This window comes from Ochotona curzoniae, unplaced genomic scaffold (assembly GCF_017591425.1).
Source record: "Ochotona curzoniae isolate NIBS_2020 unplaced genomic scaffold, NIBS_Ocur_1.0 contig_883, whole genome shotgun sequence".
Taxonomy (NCBI): Eukaryota; Metazoa; Chordata; class Mammalia; order Lagomorpha; family Ochotonidae; genus Ochotona; species Ochotona curzoniae.
The window spans coordinates 55,270,332-55,291,273 of record NW_024466599.1 but is presented as its reverse complement, the minus strand read 5'-3'; the positions used below and the strand labels follow the sequence as shown (position 1 = coordinate 55,291,273).

The 20,942-nt window shown below is 51.0% G+C and overlaps 1 protein-coding gene across 2 annotated transcripts in view; it reads right to left on the bottom strand.

Moving 5' to 3' along the window:
• The window catches only part of TRABD2A (TraB domain containing 2A), a 64,791-nt gene extending 47,137 nt beyond the window's left edge, over positions 1-17,654 (bottom strand). Inside the window, exons 1-4 of one of the 2 annotated variants that reach the window (XM_040993617.1) lie at positions 15,462-15,557; positions 15,257-15,277; positions 14,513-15,104; positions 5,738-6,298 (exon numbers count right to left, since the gene is read on the bottom strand). In XM_040993617.1, the coding sequence (XP_040849551.1) occupies positions 5,738-6,298; positions 14,513-14,620 (669 nt within the window). In that variant the 5' untranslated portion in view covers positions 14,621-15,104; positions 15,257-15,277; positions 15,462-15,557. Of the gene's footprint in view, positions 1-5,737; positions 6,299-14,512; positions 15,105-15,256; positions 15,278-15,461; positions 15,558-17,309 lie in introns of those variants that run through there. The other variant, XM_040993618.1, reaches the window with a different exon arrangement.
• Between the last annotated feature and the right edge of the window lie 3,288 nt (positions 17,655-20,942).

The following is a 20,942-nucleotide window of genomic DNA, read 5'->3' as shown; positions in this document are numbered from 1 at the left end:
GGATTCTAACACCAGTGTGTCTTACTCCAACTACAGTGAGTACATTGTTTCTCATGCTCCCAGCCCAGCCTCAGTAGGGCTTCAATCACCAGCTGCCTCACACTACAAATCCAAGAAGGGGAGAGGAACCCCGGCAGGCCAGCACACAGGGTTCCTCCGGCCGAGATCCCCAACTGTCAAAGGCAAGCTCCAGGTTCTCCTTGCTCATCTGCTCCCTGCCAACCTCCTGCTGCTGGCTGGGGCAGCAGGCTCAGCAATTCACCTGCCTGGCCACCCCATCTTACTGCAGTCAGCACTTGCCGACTTCCTTCAGAGCTAGAGAACAAGAAACAAAGCACTGTATACTCTCAACTGGGCAAAGAAGGGGCCCTAGTGAGAGTGGTGTTTGCCATCAGATGCAAACAATCCTACAGTCTGGATTTACTGAGATGGGAGAGTCTATGGAGTATAATACCAGAAACCGGATGAAATGTTACAACTTTACATAGCAAAGAGAAAGAACAGGTGAACAACCACGCACAGCCACATGAATGAATCCCATGTGTACTGCTGAAAGAACCCAAGCCCTGAGGCACCAGCATTGAGGCATACCAGGTTAAGCCTCCACCTGCAATACCAGCATCCCATATGGGTGCCAGTTCAAATCCAGGTTGTTCCACTTCTGATCCAGTTTCCTGCTAATGTGCTGGGAAAGCAGTAGAGGATGGCTCAAGTCCTTGGTCCCTGCACCCACGTGGGAGATCCAGCAGAAGCTCCTGGCTCCTGGCTTTGGCCTGGCCCGGCCCAGTCCCAGACTATCGCAGCTATTATGAGCCAGTGAATACAAGACTTCTTTCTTTGTCTCTCCCCCTCTCTCTGTAACTCTGCCTTTCAAATAAAATAAATCTTGGTGGGGGGAGGGGGGGAGAAGCCAAGCACAGAGAAAGCATACAGGCTGACTATGTGAAGTTTTACAACTAAGTAATGCACAAAGATATCAGAATGGTCATTCTCCTTGGGGAACAGAGGATCTGCTACCGTTTCCTTCCCTCAGTGCTAACTCCATGGCTGTGCTTCAAAAACATCCATCAAGTGCACCATTCGGTATAGTTATAACCTCAATGAATTCTTCACACTAACTTTCTGGGGCAATGGCAATATTTACTCTTGATCTGGTTGGTAGTTCATGGGCATCATTATTTATTAGGATGCACTGAGCTATTGTGAACATTTTGTTGTTTCTCTTTATAAACAAGGTGAAGTCACATTTTCCACATGGGGCAAGCATTTAACCTAGCAGCTAAGTCCCACATTGCAGGGCCCAGATTGAAGTTCCGGTTCTGAGCCCTGACTCCAGCTTCCTCTAAAGCAGACCACAGGAGGCAGCGATGATGGCTCAAATAATCAGATCCCTGGCTTCAGCCTGGGGAGGCCTGGCCTGTGCAGGCACTGGGTGGGGGGACGGCGATCCAGCAAATGGAAGCACACCACATTCTCTCTCTCCACCCTTCCTTCCTCCCTCCCTTCCCTCCCTACCCCCTCCCTCTAAAGCAAATACAGAGATGGGCTATTAATATAGAACATCACTGATCACCACACACTAGCCCACACCAAAGCTATGGATGGGGGGCCTCTTTGGCAGTGTTGGGTACCATTACCCAACTCAGTGGTGGAGTTGTGGAGTGGTCACATTTGGCAGGATCAAGACACTATCCAGCATGCAAGAGAACTTGGTCTGGGGGTAGACTCTGTGGGGTTGTGTGGGCCCATCCCTTTGGAATACAAGTCCCCCGGGTTAGCTCACAAGCTGAGGTTGCAATGGTCTAAGCTAGGTGTGACCATGCCACCTGCCATCACTCATGGGTAAAGGAACCCACAACAGTCAGGGTAGGTCAAGGCAGCAGCACCCAAATGTGCATCTTTAAACAGGATGTGGGGTGGGCCGGGCTGCCACTGGAAGGGGGCAGAATGGGCAGGGCTGAACAAACCTTAACTCACAAGAAACAACAGAAATCAGGTTGGAGCATAGCTCATGCCATGTAGGTCGTTGCACACACTGATCTGCATGAGGCAGAGGCACTAAGCCACAGCATCCAAGGGGCCAGGACAAGTGAGGGGCTATGCCAAGCGAAGACAGAACCACCACTGGCCTGCACCTGATCTATGGCTGGGAATAGGCCCGGTTGGGGAAATAACGGGACACCCTAGCTGGGTTGAGTTTCACCACCAAGGAGTGCATGGGCTGGAACTGAGGCTGCATTCTGATCAGGATACGATTGTAATCTCACTTGGCACAAGTGTGGACTGGGACTGGAAGCACCAAGCCAGGCCAGATTCCAACACCATCTGGTGCTCTGGAGGACCAGGGAGAGATGTGTGACAGACTAGGCTAGGTCTCAGCCCTTACTGAACCATATGTGAGCTGTGTGGGGGTATGGAAGAGCCGTGGCTAGGTTGAAATATCAATAAGAACCAGCTTGGGTCGAAGGCCAGTCAGGAAAAGGCACTGTTCCTCCTAGGACAGGAGGTGAACTGAGTAGTGCTGGCTCATGGACCCATTGGTGTGCGCAAAAACTGGCATTGGAGGAGGTTCTGATGGAGGAGCCTGGGCAACTTCTTTGACAGGACACAGTCCCCTGCAGGTAAGCGCAAGAAGCACAATAGGGAACAACCCAGAACCGGCAATGGAAATTATCCCATTGGCATACACATGGCATGTGTTGGGGGCAGACCAGGCTGAACCTGTTCACATTACCTTGTGGTGAATCCGAGCACCAGAACAAAGTGTGGGTCGAGCCAGGTTCGGTTGCAACACATATCAGTACACAACAAGTAATGCCAAGGTGAGATGAGCCATTCCAGATGTGGTTGCAGCACCCAAACAGCACATGTGACAATCAGGGAGGAGGCAAAACCAAACAGGGGAACATGGGCTCCCCTGCTGGATAACTACTTCCACTGGAAGGCGTGAATTGGGATGGGGGCAGTTCAGACTAGGCAGGGCTATACCTCCTGTGGGCCTCACGGTGAGCTGACTGTTCCCACTGGTGCAAGTAAAAATTAGAGTGGGTTGAGGGGTGTTTGGGCTTAGCCACAGCATTAGCTGGCAGAGGCTGGTACTGGGAGCTAATTCTGTCAAGTCAAATACCAGAACCACCTGGAGACTGCATAATCTGGGAGTGGGTGTGGCCTAGTAGGGAAATAGTGGGCACCTTCCTCAGGGTTACCACCCTCACTGGACAGCACAAAAACCAGGACAGGGGCAGGGATGGCTAGACAGAAAGGCACCTGCCAGTAGGTGTATGGGCTGGATAATAGGTTGGTTGGGTTGAACTAGGCTTCAATGTCCATTGACGTGTGCAAGAGCTAAATGGGATATGGGACAGACTGGACAAGCCTGCAGTACATACTGGCAAGCATGGGAACCAGGGTAGAGGGCAGAACTGTTAGAGGTTTTGGGGAGTCACCCCAACTAGGCTGCAGCTCCAACTGGTTTGCATGAAAACCGAGTATGAAGTGGGTAGGATCGAGCTTGAATACAACACCCGTTGGTTCACAAGGAAGGCGGGGCTGGAAACCTTACGGACCCAGCAATCGCAATGACCAGTATGTGCACAAGCTGATTGGTGTGACGAACGGTGTTGGAGTCTGTACTAGCAAACTCACACAAGAATCAGATCTGGGATCATCTCAGATGAAGTTTCTTTGGATATTTCTCCAACTGAACTGCTGATCTTGGAACCCCAACTATCAAGAGACTGCCAGCCAGTGGACTCTGAATAGGTTTCATTGCGGCTGGGACGGTGAGATTGGCAGCAATCCAGAACTGATGAACTATCAAAACTGTTTGAGCAGGACCCTTGGAGAGCGCCTCATGTTGGGGATCGGGGATGGGTGGGAGGTTGGGTGGGGCTTTTCCCTTTGTTACTCCCCTAACCCCAGATACAGGGAAAAATTATTATATTAGGGAAACAATGATATTACCCAGTTTCACCCTGTAGCCCTTGACTCTCTGTACCCTAATCAACTAAGATTATTAAAATTAAAAAAAAGGGCCCGGCGTGGTGGCGCAAGTGGTTAAGGTCCTCGCCTTGCACGCCCGGGATCCCATATGGGCACCGGTTCTATCCCTGGCAGCCCCGCTTCCCTTCCAGCACCCTGCCTGTGGCCCGGGAAAGCAGTCGAGGATGGCCCAAAGCTTTGGGACCCTGCACCCGCGTGAGAGACCTGGAAGAGGCTCCTGGCTTCGGATCGGCATAGCATCGGCCATTGCGCTCACTTGGGGAGTGAAACATTCGGACGGAAGATCTTCCTCTCTGTCTCTCCTCTCTGTATATCTGCCTTTCCAATAAAAAAATAATAAAATAAATCTTTTTTAAAAATTAAAAAAAAGAAACACATATAAAAAAAAAGATTAAAAAAAAAACCACCTTAAGGCCTTGGGAGTAAGTCATAAAATGCTTTCCTAAGTTTAAAACACTAGCTTCACCAACTTCAATTCAAAATCCAGAAGTTTAGTTTATCCATCTAAACCTAATCCCTAAGAATGTCATGAAATCAACATGAAACTAACTATACTGTTCTAAAATGTCTTAAGTGTATTAAGTCCCAGTGCAACACATTTTCCTTCAAAAGAAGCTTCGAAAGAATATTCGCTTGCTTACGCTAACATTTTACTCTAAGCCCCTTTTTTTCCTTCATAATTGGAAATAGGAAAGGTTTTAGCTCAGGTTAACATGCTCACAGATTTCAGTCTTATGAGGTCAGAATCAACAAGCGTTCCAAGCACCCTTCTTTATCAACACATGGGGTCGAACGCAGGCAATAAGACAGTTAAAATGTTGGTCCTTTGGGTTTCCTAAATAACGAGAAAAACCCTTCCCTCGGGAGAGGAACCGTTAGCAATCCCTGGTCTTCTGTACATCCCGACATGCCAAGCTGTCTAGCCTCTGAGGATTACTCATACTCCGATTTCATCACCACTCAGGCACACACTGTTTAGGCTGTTGAATGTCCTCACACCCTTTAAATAACATTGCAAGACTTTCTAGGGCTCAAATGGCTGGGTTAAGAGGAAAGGAATTCTAACCACAACAAACCAATTTCGCAAGGCCACCCACTACAATATTTATATAGTGACAACTTTTATATACAACAAGCAACTTCTTTCATATCGTAAATCTCCCACTGGCCCCAGAGATAGCTGATGACTTTAGGACAGCCACAGCTTTCACCAAAACGATCAGGTGATGCCACTGTGGTGGAGCACTGCGTGCCCCTGAGAAGTGAGGAGCCCTTGAAGGGCAGCCCAAGTTCTCATGGCGGGAGAGAGCTCTATGAACCACGGGTGGGAAGAGAACAGCTGAGCCTGGAAAAGCCACCATCCAGCCTGGCAGCATCCTGAGGGGGTTCACCAAGACACCCCCCACAGGACTGCTGTCCCCCAAAAACGCAAAACCAGCATGACCAGAACCATTTTCAAACGAGGCCAAACCCCCTGATGTACATTGGTACCCATGTGTCCGCAGCCTTTCAGAGAACTCCTTAATGAATCCAAATGCATTACCACGGGAGGGGGGGGGGGGGGGGGGGGCGGGGGGAAGGCCACCACTTGTTGGAATAACATCCAAGACAGGGTTTCTTTCTTAGCGGTACTCAGCAAATGGGAATGGACTAACGAAAAGGCAATCTTGAGCAAGGGCGGTTACCAGAACCAGCACCGGAAATGCCACCAAGTCCCGCATGCGCAGTGTCTTACCTGTGAGAAGTTCAGCCTGTTAAACGGATGGCACTGCTCCTCCACCTTCTCCACTGCCCCCGTCGGCTTCCTCAGCCGCTCGGCCTCCTGGGCAAGAAACAGGTCTAGGACGGGCACCCCACGGGACTTAATATCCACCTCGGTCAGGGAGTTGACCATAAGCATGACCCAGACGGGCCGCTTGCGCTCCCAGTTCCCCGCGATGGCATTGAAGAGGTAGTCCGCGTAGAGGCCCTGGCCGCGCTGGTCTGGGGTCATCCAGGAGGGCAGCATGAGCTTGACGTACTCCAGGTGGCGCTTGAGGCGGTAGTAGATGTCGCTAGGGAGCACATCCTGCAGGTGCTCCCCCTGTGGCAGCATCTGGCAGCTGGCGAGGGCCGAGAGGGTGCCGGGGTCCGTGAGGTCCAGCTCCAAGTACACGGTGCTGCTCCGCTGGAAGGCCTCTTTGGAGTGGTCAGGGATGAAGTCCCACACCCGGGTGTACGGGACGTGAATGGTGCCGAAGAAGTAAGATGGAGGGTCCCGCTTGATGGTCCATAAGAAGGAATTCAAATTGCTTTGCTACAAAGAGAGACCACATCGAGGTATGAGGAGGGGATGGAGCAGCTGGGAGGTGGAGGGAGGGGTGTAGGAATCAAGAACCATGGAGGAGGAGCCAGCACAGTGGCTCAACAGGCTAATCCTCTGCGTCTAAGCGCCAGCATCCCATATGATGTCAGTTTGTGTCCCAGCCACTCCACTTCCCATCCAGTTCCCTGTTTGTGGCCTGGGAGGGCAGCAGAGTAAAGCCAAAGTCCTCGGCCCTCACCCTGATCAGGGGGACCCAAAGGAAGCCCCTAACTCTTGGTTTTCAATAGACTCAGCTCTGGCTATTATGGCCATTTGGGGAGTGAACCAGCAGACTGAAGATCTTTCTCTGCTTCTCCTTCCTTCTGTAAATCTGCCTTTCCAATAAAAATGGATAGATCTTTAAACATTCTATTTCTTCTACTTGAAAGTAGCAGAATTATATAGATAAAGGGACAGAGAGAGAAATCTTCCATCCACTGATCACTCCCCCAAGGTCCATTACAGTCAGGAGCCAGGAGCTTCTTCTGGATCTCCCACATGGGTGCACGGTCCCAAGGACTTGGGCCATCCTCTGCTGCTTTTCGAGGCCATCAGTAGGGAGCTAGATCAGAAGTGGAACAACCAGGACTCAAAACCAGCACTCATGTGGATGCCAGTGCCACTGCAGCAACCCCAAAAAATAAATTCTTTAAAAGCCAAAGCACTATGGGCTGTTACCATGGCTCAACAGGCTAATCCTCCACCTTTGAGCACCAGTATCCCATATGGGCACTGGTTACTATCCCTGATTATGACCTGGGAAAGCAGCACAGGATGGCTCAAATTCCTGTGCCTATGTGGGAGACCTGGAAGAAGTTCCCGACTCCTCATTTTGAATCAGGTCAGCCCCACCCATGGCAGCCATTTGGGGACTCCACCAGTGGATGGAAGATCTTCTCTCTGCAAATATGCCTTTCCAATAAAAAGAAATAAATCATTTAAAATGAAGAAGAATAAAGGAGAAAGGGAATCAGAAAGAGGTTTGAATGGCAGAAGAAAAATGATCAGAGTAGGATTTCAACTTCCGAATGAACTGATTCAAGAGACAGACAGACAGGGCTCCCACGTGTTAATTCATCTCCCCTACCCTGCCCCAAACACCCACAACACCTTGAGCTGGGCCTCAGGCTGAGGCCCATGACCTGAGCCAGGAAGCCAAGAATTCAATCCAAGTTTGGCATAGGAATGGCAGGGCCACTCAGCTATTTGATCCATCCCCTTCGCCCCCAGGGCTGCATCAGCAGGAAGCTGGCACTGGCAACCAGAGCCAACAACCAAACCCAGGTACCTTACTCGGGGGTCCAGGCACATTAATCTGAGTGCAAGTGCCTGCCCCAGACTGAAGACTTTTGAGCCCAGGTAGATGCCGCTGCCAAGAGCAGGGATCCCCAGGCAGCCTGAACTTCAGCATCCCTACATCTCTTTTCCCGGGAATCTCTGATTCCAGAGAGAAAGCCACAGCAATCGCCAGCTCCGAGTTTGCCCCATGCCCGCCCTACAATGACCTGGACTCCAAAGATACACCACATGAAAGACACCTGAAGTGCCCACTGTCCCCTCCCAGACAGACTTACTTCTTCAGATCGCACACCCAGGGTTCCCAAAGACTAAAGTTCTCAGGGCCACTACCCACTAGAGTCCAGCTTCTGCAAGTCCAATGGCTGGACCCCACTGCAGACCAAACAAACGGGGTCTCTGGGGGGTAGGACTCCAAAGTAATATTAAGATTTATTTCATTTAGGGTCTGACATGGTAGCCTAGTGGCTAAATCCTTGCCTTGCATGCACCAGGTTTCCATATGGGCACCAGTTCCTATCTCAGATGCTCCACTTCCTATCCAGCTCCCTGTTTGTGTCCTAGGAAAGTAGTAGAGGGCGGCCCAAAGCCTTACAACCCTGCACCCACGTGAAAGACCTAGAAGAAGCTCCTGGCTTCAGATCAGCTCAGCTCCAACCATTGTGGCCACTTGGGGGGTGAACCAGCAGATGGAAGATCTTTCTCTGTGTCTCTCCTCCTCTCATAAATACTTTTTTTAAATTGAAAAGTTAGATTTGGGCCCGGCGCAGTGGCGCAAGTGGTTAAAGGTCCTCGCCTTGCACGCCCGGGATCCCATATGGGCGCTGGTTCTAATCCCGGCAGCCCCGCTTCCCATCCAGCTCCCTGCCTGTGGCCTGGGAAAGCAGTCGAGGACGACCCAAAGCTTTGGGAACCTGCACCCGCGTGGGAGACCCGGAAGAGGCTCCTGGCTTCGGACCGGCATAGTATCGGCCCGAGGCGCTCACTTGAGGAGTGAATCATCGGACGGAAGATCTTCCTCTCTGTCTCTCCTCTCTCTGTATATCCGCCTTTCCAATGAAAGAATAATAAAAATAAATCTTTAAAAAAAAAAAAGAAAGAAAAGTTAGATTTAAGGGCCCTATGAGGTAGCCTAGTGGCTAAAGTCCTCGCCTTTCATGTGCCAGAATCCCATATGGGCACCAGTTCTAATCCTGGTGGACCCACTCCCATCCAGCTCCCTGCTTGTGGCCTGGGAAAGCAGTTGAGGACGGCCCAAAGCCTTGGAATCCTGCACCCGTGTGGGAGATCCAGAAGAAGCTGATGACTCCTGGCTTCGGATTGGCTCAGCTCTGCCCATCGCAGCCACTTGGAGAGTGAATCAGCAGACAGAAGATCTTCGCATCTCTCCTCCTCTCTGTATATCTGACTTTCTGATAAAAATGAACAAATCTTAAAAATAAATATTTTTGTAAAAGATTTATTTCATGTATTTGAAAGGCAGGGGAGAGGGACAAAGAAAAATCTTCCATCCTCTGGTTCACTCCGCAAATGACAGTGGTTGAGCCAGGCTGAAGCCAAGAGGTTATCTGGATCCTCTACACAGCATCAGGGACCCAGCAACTTGGGCTATCTACCACTGCTTGCCCAGGCCATTAGCAGGGAGCTGGATGGGTTGGCAGTGGAATATCTGGGACTCAAACAAGCACCCATATGGAATGCCAGCATGGCAGGTGGCAGCCTAACCCTTTGCATCATGCCAAGCCTGGAAATATTTTTGAGCATGCAGCCAAGGATGTAACCACAGCCCCACATGCCCTGACAGCTTGCTCCTGTCCCTCAAGTGCATGACTGTCCTGCTGCATTTCATTTTCACTAAACCTCCTGTGTACCAGCAGAGAGCTGGGCGACATTCAGGGTGGTGGTGTTGGGCTGTCTCAGGCCTTTTGTCCCTGGGTCTCTCAGCCTCAACAGCAGACAAGGCTCGCGTGTCCACTTACCCAGAGGCACTGCCTCAAGAAGTGCACGGGACAGCCCTCAGGAAGTTCAAATGCACAGGCGGGTGAACCATGTCCCAAGCAACCCAGAAGAGTCCACTTTCAAAGGTAATATTACACAGAATTTCTAGACAGGTGAGCATGGGGCTGCTTGAGGTTGTTATCCACCCACCCCAGCCATCTGCAACAGACACACCATGTGGAAGGGATCCCATGCTCAGGGGCCAGCAGAGGGAGCGTGGCCTACCAGGGGCATGGCTAAGGGGAAATTAGAAACAAGTACGCCCACAATCCTGCATAAGGGACACTGGTTAACAGGTCTAGGCCAACGGTATATTGGGCACAGGGAGAAAGATGCTCCCTGGGACACCTGCACTCCACATTGGAATACCTAGGTTCAAGTACCAGCTGCTCCACTTTCGATCCAGGTTCCTGTTAATACAAGCATCTGGTTCCCCACTACCATGTTGGAGACCTAGATTCAGTTCCAGGCTCCTGACATGAACACAGTCCAATCCTGGATGTTGCAGACATTTAGGGAGTGAACCAACAAATGCAAGGTCTTTCTCTCTCTGCCTTTTAAAATTGAAAGAAAAATTTTTTATTGTTTAAATATTTATTTTTATTAGAAGCCAGATTTAGAGAAACAAGGAGAAAAAGAAAGATCTTCCATCTATTGGTTCACTCCACAAACATCCACAACAGCCAGAGCTGAGACAACCTGAAGCCAGGAGCCACCTTGGTGTCTCCTACATGGCTGCAGGGACCCAAAACTTTGGGCCGTCCTCCACTGCCTTTCCAGGCCACAAGCAGGGAGCTGGATAAGAAGCAGAGCAGCCAGAACACAAACTGGTGTCCATAGGGGATGCTGGCACTTGGAGATGGAAGTCTAGTCAGATTACAGTTACAGGCAGTGAGCACCTAAGACCCAGGTTTAAACTGATTTTATACATACATACATACACATATACATGGATATATACACACACATATATATGGAGTACTTGAAAGGGGACCAAGATCAGTCATCCAGCCACTGGTTGGTTCACTTCCCAAATGCCTGCCATAGCTGGTACTGCACCAGGACCAAGCAAGATGCTCTGAGTCAAGGACTTCAGTCAGGTCTCCCCTGTGAGTGGCAGGAACCCAAGAACTTGAACTCTCCCCTCCCAGAATGTGCAGTAGCAGGAAGCTGGAGTCAACAGCCAACTCAGGACTTGCACCTGAGCACTGCCATACAGGACGCAGGCGGTTCAAGTGGCATCCAAGCTGCTGTGCCCACTGCCCAGCCTGGCCACAGGTTTTAAACAACGCATCATCAGTCTTAACAGGCAACAGACTTTCCTTACCATTCAACCCTATCTTGTTCCCATTAACAGCCAACAGCTGCACTGTTGCTTAGGTAGGGCATCCAACTCTAAATCTAGAAAGAGGCTCCCTCCAGCCCCTCTTCCTTCCCAGTTCCCAAAGATCTGCCCAATGCCACACTGATCGGGGAAATCCTTGGGGGCACCTCGTTCTACCTGCCCTTTCACCTTACCACAATTCGGGTCTTTTCTCCCTTTAATGCCAAGGACTGGATCCAGTTCCCCTTTCCAAATGGCAAGGCACTTACCACACACGTAGGAGCTCAAAAAGTTCTTCTTACGGTAAAGAACCTTATCTCATGGAGCTGCTTCAACAAACGCAGCTCTGTCCTGACCACGCAGGGTGCCCTGCTTCCCACTCTGAGTTCCACCCACCATTCTTCCAGCGCCAGCAGGCAGGCCTTCAGAGCGCAAGCTGAAGAGTCCTCGAGGCTTCCAAACAAGGAGAACGCCTCTTGGCCACGGGCAAGCCTCCCAGACTAGCCATCCAGCAGCTGGTGCCACTGTCTGCCTCCTATGGTATCTCAGGGACAGGACTGATGGTTTCTCTAGAACATACAGCCTTAGAAACAAATATGGATAGAAAGTCATACTGCACTGTAGTCTGGAAGGAAAAAAAAAAAAAACCTAAACATGTTGCGTCACTCCCCAAAGGAGAACATGGCCACAAATGCCTGAGGCCCAGGTAGCCTGCCTGTAAGCTAAGATTTGTAACAAACACTTAAGTCATCCATGCAATGAAACCGAATAAAGGACCCTGCATCCTATGTCCGGGACCCTCCTCCTTCCCTTCCGTTCTAGCATCCTGTGACAAGTGCATTTGCCAAAAGTATCCCTGTGCAAAACAGCCAGACAATACTAGGGGCAATAGGCTTCACCCTCTGCATTCAACAAATATTTGTGGAGTATCTATGAGAGCCAGACACTTGTGTGGCACCTGGGAATTAGACCAAGCACACCACACCACACCACACCCACACACTCCTACCTCAATGAAGAGTCCAGGGAATGCAACCAACAAGACAGGTTGGAAAACAGTGGCTGTGTGTTCCATAGAAGGAAGCAGGGAAGATGGAAAGGGGAGGATTTGGACAGCACCTTCAATCATCAGGACGGTCCTCATGGACAGACACATCTGAAACCAGACAGCAGTCAAAGTGCAAGTTCAAGGATAATCAGGGGAAAGAGCCAGAGTACAAGTCAGCAGGCAGAAACAGCAAAGAATGCTCCCTATTGCCAAAGAAGAGACTCCAGCTGGCAGCGCTTAGAGCAGATCCTGCGGAAAACCTATCTAATGTTGAACCTGTGAACAAGAGAACCCCAGCAGCTCTCAGGCCTGCCGTCGCCTGGTGTCCTCCTGCGCTGAGTGCTGGAGTCCAGAGCTGCCGCGCTACACCCTCAGGACCTCAGCCTGGCCTTCTGTAACACACAGTCAGCATCCAAAGTGCCCACAAGAGAGAACAGTAATTCCCAAGTGTGGTCTGCCCCAGGAAGGGTCTCCACAATGCTTTTAGGAAGTCTAGTGATGTAAAACTGTTTCCCTGTGATTTCACACCAAGAAGCTTCCCTCGCTGTGCCTCGTTCTCCTCCAAAACTACAGTAGCATCTTCTGGAGACTATGGGAATCTGATGACGTAACCTCTCTGAGGGCTAACAGAATGAGTGCTCATGTATTCTGTTTTACTAGCACCTCCCTTAACCCACAGAACTACAGTCATTTTTAGGTCCTCAATATTTTTTTTCAGAGTTATAGAGCAGTCCCAAGATGAAAAGATTGGAGAATTAATAGAATTAAAGACTCAGGGAGGCAAGTCAAAAGGAGAAGGGATGGGCACTGTAGACCAGTGGGCACACGGGCACCAGTGTGAGTCCCTGGTTCCATTAGTCAGCTCCATCCTTCCCAGAACCCCCCCTTGTTGACACACCTGGGAAATAGCAGATAATGGCCCCAGACTGAGTTCCAGGCTCCGGGCTGTGACCTCCCCCATTGTGGCCATTTAGGGAGTACATTGGTACATGGAGGGAGGCTGGGGGACAGAGAGAGAATGCCTGTGCCAGACTTAAATCTTCAAAAGACAGAGAAACAGAAAACTTATAGAGACCCCGCCATCATATGATTACAAATGGAATAAACTGCCCAAGTGAAAATTCTGCTCTCATAGGAATGAACAGCCCGCTGGAGCCTCCCACACACATAAGCAGCACCTACAGCTGCTAAGGCCCGTGCAGAGGGAAATGGACCCCCAGGCAGACTTGACCTGGCTGGCAGCCTCTGCATATCCTAGGGGCGTGCCGCAGGGCACCTGGTGCCATTGCCCGGCAGCCCAGATGTTGGGAACCAGAATAAAATAACAAAAGGCCAGAGGCTGCAGGGAAGTGCTGCCTGGAACTCTTGCAACTGGTATCTGGGCACGCAGAGGCCACGCCAGAAAAGCAAGCTTGGGGTCACACTCTCCAGAGTGGGAACGCACAAGGAAGCCGCCGACAGAAATTCAGCAAACTCAACTTCCACGCACTCAGCAGAAGCACTTGAAGATGGCAAGTCAATTCCAAGTGAGGAAAAACCTCAGAGATGGAAACACTCAAGGCCACTGAGTCACCCCCAATCACAGATTCAAGTCCTGGGTACCCAACTGCTGATCCAGTTCCTCCTTAGACCCTGGGAACGCAGGAAAGCGAGGCTCAAGTGCTGGGGCCTGCTACCCACCAACGTGGGAGACCTGGACAAAATTCCTGGCTGCTGGCTTCAGTTTGGCTCCGCCTTGGTCGCCTGGTCGTTGTGGCTACTTTGGCGAGAAAACCAGCGGGATGGAAAGGCTAACTCCGCCGTTCAAATACGTTAATCTTCAAGAGATAAAAAAGGAAACACTCCAGCACTCCTTGGAGACGCATGCCCTGCTCAGTTTTCGCACTGCTTCTGCCCCAGTAGGACTGGGTGGACGCGGCAGGTCATTACTGGACTTCCTGCAAGCGAACACCTACAACACACCGCAGGGCAACTCCGAGCCCGTCAGCCGGCGCTGGCCGCTTGAGCCTCATTTTCCCTAAGCCACAAAACATGGGAAATGGCTTCAGCTGCGCCAAGTGTCCTCTCATTCCGGCACTGAATACCCAAAGGTTACATCAAGCAGCTTGTGGGGTGCCGTTAGTTTTGCTAAGAGCAGGTGAAAGTAAACGCTTCGGGGAAGGGAGGGCAGAACAGACTTCCCAGGCAAAGCGCCTGAGTTTCGGCCCCTCTCCGCCGCTTGCGAGACCCCGGGGGCCCCTGCTTCCCGCCGTGGATCAGGAGGAGGACAGAAGTCGGGGCACAGAGTCACTGGCAGTGAACAGATTCCGTTCCCGCAGGGAAGGGACGCGTAAAGGCGCAGAGAAGCGCGCGAGCCGGGAGGCGCTGTCATGCGAAGTGGAAATCCCAAACCCAGGAGTTGGCTCCGGGTCTGAGTGCGCGGTGTTCCGCAGGCTTGCAAGGGAAACCACCCCAGGACGTGCCAGGACGCCACGAGCCCACGCCCCCAGGCACGTCTTACTTGGGGCTTGAGCTCGCAGTTTGCAGAGGCGGGAGCCTCGCGCCGCGGGACAGCGTCGGTGGGCAGGAGGCAGAGGGTCGGCAATAGGAACCAGCTCCAGGGACTCATCCTCCTGACGGCAGCTCGGCGTGCAGGGAGACGGCGGTGAGGGGTGAACGAGCGAGAAAGCCGGAGCCAGCTGGCCGGAGTTAGCCCGCAGCCGCAGGGCGCTACACGTTCCCGGCGCCGAGCATGGCGCACCGGGCTGACCCCACGCCTCTCGCCCGCCGCCTTTACAGTTCGCGCCTTGGCCTCCGGGCGGGGCCCGGGCGAGTTCGGTCCGGCGGCCACGTGGGACCCTTGGCCCTCCCAACCCCGCCTCGCCACGGGCCAGCCCCAAGGCGAGGCAGCTGAGCGAGTTCGGATTTGCGTTCCTCCCGCCGGAACCGGCCACCTCGTGAGCCAGAGGGGAAAGTGAAGCCCCCCAGGGTGTCCGCTAAATCCTCCCCCTCCCCCAAAGAAAACAAATCTGTCGGCTCCTGCCAGTACCTTGGTGCTTTGGCTGTGGGTTCTGTGTCGGTGGCTCTTGGCGGAAATCAGAATCAGCCCAGAGAAGCCAACGAAGTGCTGTTAATAAAGGGAAATCCATTTAAACAGAAGGAGACACGGGATAGAGTATAGGGCAGGACGTGTTTTGAAAACGCCCACTTTGGCGCACACTGTAGGCCTGCAAAAGGGAGTCGCTCCCCATGTACGCTCATCCAGGGATTTCTCAGAGCACCTGTCCTGGAAAGAGGATAATAGCGCAAAAAAAAAAAAAAAAAAAAAAAAAAAAAAAAAAATCGCACCCCATCTGAGAACACTTAACCAATTCTCTTTACGCCCAGACTCTAGGCGCCATTAACCTATGAGTGGTGTCAGGTGCAGCGTTCGCTGCCACGGTTCTTCAGCGCGTTAAATCCCTACCTACCCTGAGAATCTGATGCGGATGGAGGGACGACTCCCTAGGGGAGACAGGGAACCCCATGGTGCCGGGCTGCGGGATTCCAAAGGAGAACCCCTCGTCTGTCAAGCTTGAATTCCGCCAGCGTTTAGGGTGCAGGTGGCTTTTGTTTGCTTGCTTTTTTTCCTGTTCTTACTTTGGGGATTTGCTAGTGTGGCGTTAACTCCAAAAGTTTGGACTCCCTGGTTTCACTGGTCCCCGAGCCGACGCTGGTTTAGGATGCCAGCGCTGCCACCTACTGGCGAAAACCGTTCTCTTTCCCCTGTAAAAGGGGAGAAAAAAAATCCCCAACTCAAGAGGAAGTAATTACTGCTATTGCGTGCCATTTCCCCCAGTGAGAATGATCTTCAGCCAATCAGCGCAGCTGCAGAGGAGGAACGAATGATGCATCACGAAGCATGACTGATCTTGTTCATTTCCTTATTCTAGTTCTCTCTTTTCACTGATTCCTGCTGTGACCTTTATTTCCTTAATTTTACTTACTTTTGAGTTACTTTGCTCTTTTCCCTCTTGCTTCACCTAGAGACTGTAAATTTTCCTTTTCTAATGCAACCATTGAAAGCTGGTTTCCCCTTAGGTACAACTTTAAACTGCATCATGCAAATGTAGGAAAGTTGCAATTTTACTATCATTCATTCTAATTTTCCTGGTGACTTTTTTTTAAAGATTTATTTATTTTTATTGGAAAGTCAGATATACAGAGAGGAGGAGTGACAGAGAGGAAGATCTTCCATCCAATGATTCACTCCCCAAGGGACCGAAATGGCTGATGCTGTGCTGATCCAAAGCCAGCAGCCAGGAGCTTCTTTCGGGTCTCCCAAACAGCAGGTGCTGCACCGATCCAAAGCCAGTAGTCAGAAGCTTCTTCTGAATCTCCCAATTAGGTGCAGGAGACCAGAGCCTCTTTTGGGTCTCCCACGCGGGTGCAGGCTCCCAAGACTTTGCACCGCCCTCCACTGCTCTCCCAGGCCACAAGCAGGGAGCTGGATGGGAAGTGGGGCTGCCGGGATTAGAATCAGCACCCATATGGGATCCCAGTGCGTTCAAGGTGAGGACTTAGCCACTAGGCCACCATGCCTGGCCCTTCCTGGTGACTTCTCTCTTTGATCAGGAACCAGAACTACGCAGCTTAATTTCCAAATTTTGCAGTTTTCCTAGATATCTTAAGGATTTCTAATCCAGTGCCACTGTGAACAGAGAACACGTCTGGTGCGATTTCAATCATTTTTCACCTACTGGATTTTTTGTGGCTCAGGCTGTGATCAGATCCTGAATTGGTGGGTTACAAATAAATTTGTTGGCTTCTTTTTATTTTGAGGTGGAGCTTCTTGTCAGCCAGATCCAACACCAAATAAGACTTACTCTGTGAAACAACAGTGTGCACCTGTTCTGTAGAATTGCACCTCCTCTCCCTATAACGTCCTCCCTCCCCCCAGATATCCCTAGGTCTACTGTGGTTCCATGGTGTTGACCCAGACCTGGGGACAATCAGGCCAGCACGGCCTGGACCCTACCTGCCTTCTGCAGACGTCTGGGTTGAAGGCTCTGCTCAGCAGGAAGGAGAAGTGAAAGGGGCCGGTGGTTTCCTCTGTGCCCAACCGCAGAGTTTCTGTCCCAAATTCAAGCCCCTAACTTGAGCTCTGTTACTGGACCATAGCGCCGGTGTGGTACTGCCAGGGACCTGTGGACTTCAAAACCCTCTGCTCCCTGCTCTTCCCCTGGAAACCTTCCAGTTTGATTCGGTTTGGTTTGTGCAGCTGTAACAAAATGCCACAGACTGAGTCATTTGGAAAGACCAGAAACATATTCCCCTACCATTCTGGAGGCCAGCAAGTCCAGTGTCAAGGAGTCCTCTTGCTGTGTCATCGCAGGATGGAAGGCAGGAGGGTGGGAGCCCAAAAGTTCAAACTCACACCGCGGGCCCCTTTATACTCTGGGTTGATCTGTTCATGAGGGTGGAGCCCTGATGACCTAAACTCCTCTCCCCACCGCCTGACATCTGCACTGGAGGGTTAAGCACCATCTTTCGGATTGACACAATCAAACCGTAGCATCTCCTTATGTCCTCCTGCCTCTCCTTAAACTCTTATTTTGTGCCTCTGCTACTGGCTTCCCGAATTGAAACTAACCTCTGACATTTGTTGCTTTCAGCGCAGTCACGAGCTGGGGGTATTCTACTTCAGATACTCTTCTGTTCTCTCCCAGAAAATCAGATTCACTTTCGAAAGCAAAGGCATTCTGAGAATGCACTCTGTGCCTTCACTGGCCCCTTCCTTGTCTGAGTTGGTCAGCCTGCAGCCATCTAAGACCTGAATCACTTTCTACCCTTTGCATATTTCCTAGGGTGGCTGGGACAACCAGGTGTGGGGCACAGGCCTCCTGATAGTCGTGCCAAACACCCTAGCCTTGCTGGTGGACAGGACTTGCTTCTAAACCTTGAAATTCTGTAAAGATCAATACAATGGCCTGTAGAACCCTAAGCATGTGACACCAGCCTGCTGGCATCTCCCAGTCTCCACTGCTGTGTTTAATAAAAAAAAAAAAAAAAAAAACAAGCTGCTGTGAATCCCACAGCCCTGAGGAACTTGGGAGTCTGCCCTCCACCTCACTGAGCTCAACAGCAGATCCCACCCCAGGTAAGCCTCTGAGAAAGACCTGGGGTAGACCAACACCCAGAGCACAGCCTGCTGAGGCCCCACACAGAGGACTCCAGGAAGTTGTGTTCACACACCTGATCCCAAGAAACAGAAAATGTGTGTGCTGTTCGAAGCCCCTGCACGTATGCTCATTGGTACCCAATCTTAGACAACTAAGACCCAAGATGAATGGGGGTGCCCAGCACATTTCCATAATGGCTCTCCGTAAGCAGGGTGTATCTGAAGGTGTAATAGCTCAAGTCCTCAGCTGATGGATCATGGAAACACCTGTTTCCTCCACGGCCTAGGAGGAGACACCCTAGACTTTGTCATGCTTCCTCAGTCACCAGTGTTGGCTCCAGAATTTCAAAGTAGGAAATGGTGGGGAAGACACATGTCCTGACAAAGCACACTTTTTTTTTTTACTAGATTGTAAGGGAGAAATAATAATGCCCTAAGCCAGGCCCTGGCCTGGCTGAATCAGTCACACCTTGTGCAGCTGCAAACTGGCCTGACAGCCACAAAATGAGGCCATGATATGTTCCTGTGGGGTGTAAACAGTTTAACAAAAGTCAACATCAGGGGCAGGTGTTTGGCTGAGTGCTTAAGACAGCTAAGTCCTCCACCAGAATGCTAGAATCAACATCCAGCTCTGCTCCTAACTGCAGCATCCTGCAATGCAGAGCCTGCGAGTCAGCAGCAATGGCTCAAGGGACTTGGTTCCTGACGCCAAAGTGACAGATCTATATAGAGCTCCCGGCTTCCAGCTTCCAACGGCCATGCTGGACAGTTGAGGAGTGAACCAAGAAGTAAAACTTCCCTCTCTGTTTCTCTCACTCTCCATCTCCCAGCTTCTCAAATAAATCGAACTATTCTTTACAAGACCACCATCTCTCAAGCCCCACTCTGTGACCATGATGAATGAAAACAAAGTAAGACTATTCCTAATCACGTCTCAACTCACACAAAACATGAACTTTGATCAAGTCACACAAAACACACAAAGGAGCAGGCATTCAATGCCAGCTTCAGCTGCCCTCATTTTCCTGCCTTATAGACAAGCACCTGTTTGAGTTTGTTATGCCCACCACCACCACTCCCACACACATACATCACCACCAGCAGCAGCAACAACAGTTACCCCAACCCCTAGAGCGTTAGAATATGACTGGACCTGAGAAACAGTCTTCAAAAAGTTGTTTAAGTAAAACTGAGCCTCATAGGATGGGCCTTCATCCAATCTGCCCAGTGTCCCTGTCAGCAGAGGAAACTGGACAGATTAAAAAAAAAAAAAACAGGGACATGTACACACAGGGCCTTTTTCAGATGGCCATCTGGAAGCCTCAAAGAGGAGTCTGGGAGAAAAGAGACATGTCCACACCTTCATCTCAGACTGTGAGCCTCCACAACTATGACAGAGTTAAGTTTCTGTTGCCCAAGTCACCCTGTCTGGGATGCTGTAACTAGTGTAGACATGCAATCAAATTACAGTCACTTTCTGAAAGTACTCACCCTGGAGCAAAGCCCTGCTCCCTTGCACCTGCCCCCAAGCCCATGATCTGAAACCAGCTTGCCTAACACCACCTGCCTGAGTCTGCCATCACACTGTCCACAAAGAGAAGAGGACATCCCAAAGACCGGGTAAGAGAATTTCTCCTGATTGCAAAGAGCAGTACAATCAATTAATTCCCTGGTGCATCCTTCCTAAAGAAAAGGCAATGAGAGGGCCCGGCGCGGTGGCGCAAGTGGTTAAGTCCTCGCCTTGCACGCCCGGGATCCCATATGGGCGCCGGTTCTAATCCCGGCAGCCCCGCTTCCCTTCCAGCTCCCTGCTTGTGGCCTGGGAAAGCAGTCGAGGACGGCCCAAAGCTTTGGGAACCTGCACCCGTGTGGGAGACCCGGAAGAGGCTCCTGGCTTCAGATCGGCATAGTATCGGCCCATTGCGCTCACTTGGGGAGTGAATCATCGGATGGAAGATCTTCCTCTCTGTCTCTCCTCTCTGTATATCTGCCTTTCCAATGAAAAAATAATAAAAATAAATCTTAAAAAAAAAAAAAGGCAATGAGAAATAAGCATGTATTGGGTTGACTTTGGCCCCAAACCATCCCCTGTCCTACTGCTATTAGAAAGGCAAATTTACAGAGACAAGGAAAGACAAAAGATCCTCCATACGCTGGTTCACTCTCCAAATGTCCACAACAGTCAGTGGTGAGCTGATTCCAAAGCCAGGAGCCAGGAGCTTTTTTGGGGTCTCCACGTGAGCGCAAGGTCCCACGGCTGTGGGCCATCCTCCCCTGCTTTCCCATGTCAAGGCAGGGAGCTGGATGGGAAGTGGAGCAGCCAGAACACAAACCAGCACCCACGTGGGATTTTAGCATTTGCAAGGGAAGGATTAGCCAATTGAGCATCACACCAGGCCCTCCACCGGTCTTATTACATCAGACCTTGTGCAAAGAGAAGGCCTTCAGTGTTGACACACACTCATTCCCCTCCCCTGTTCCTCCACCGCCTGCACACCACGTGGGTCCCACTGTGAAGAAGTGAATGCCTATGTTCCTGGAAGCCCTGGACATGTTGGTGCCTGCACAAAAGATTCCCACCAGGAAACGCTGCAAGGGTGTCAGATGAGCTCAGCCTCCCAGGAAAGCACTGTAGACAAACTGCACAGTCACCATTCAGTGAGCCCCAGGCTCTTGTCTTACCACATAGAGTACACAAGCCTCAGGAATGAGCTGAATTGCTGGACAATGGAGAGGAAAAAATTTCCAGACTGTGGGGGGACGGGGGGTGGAGGAACAAAGAGCAGGAGAC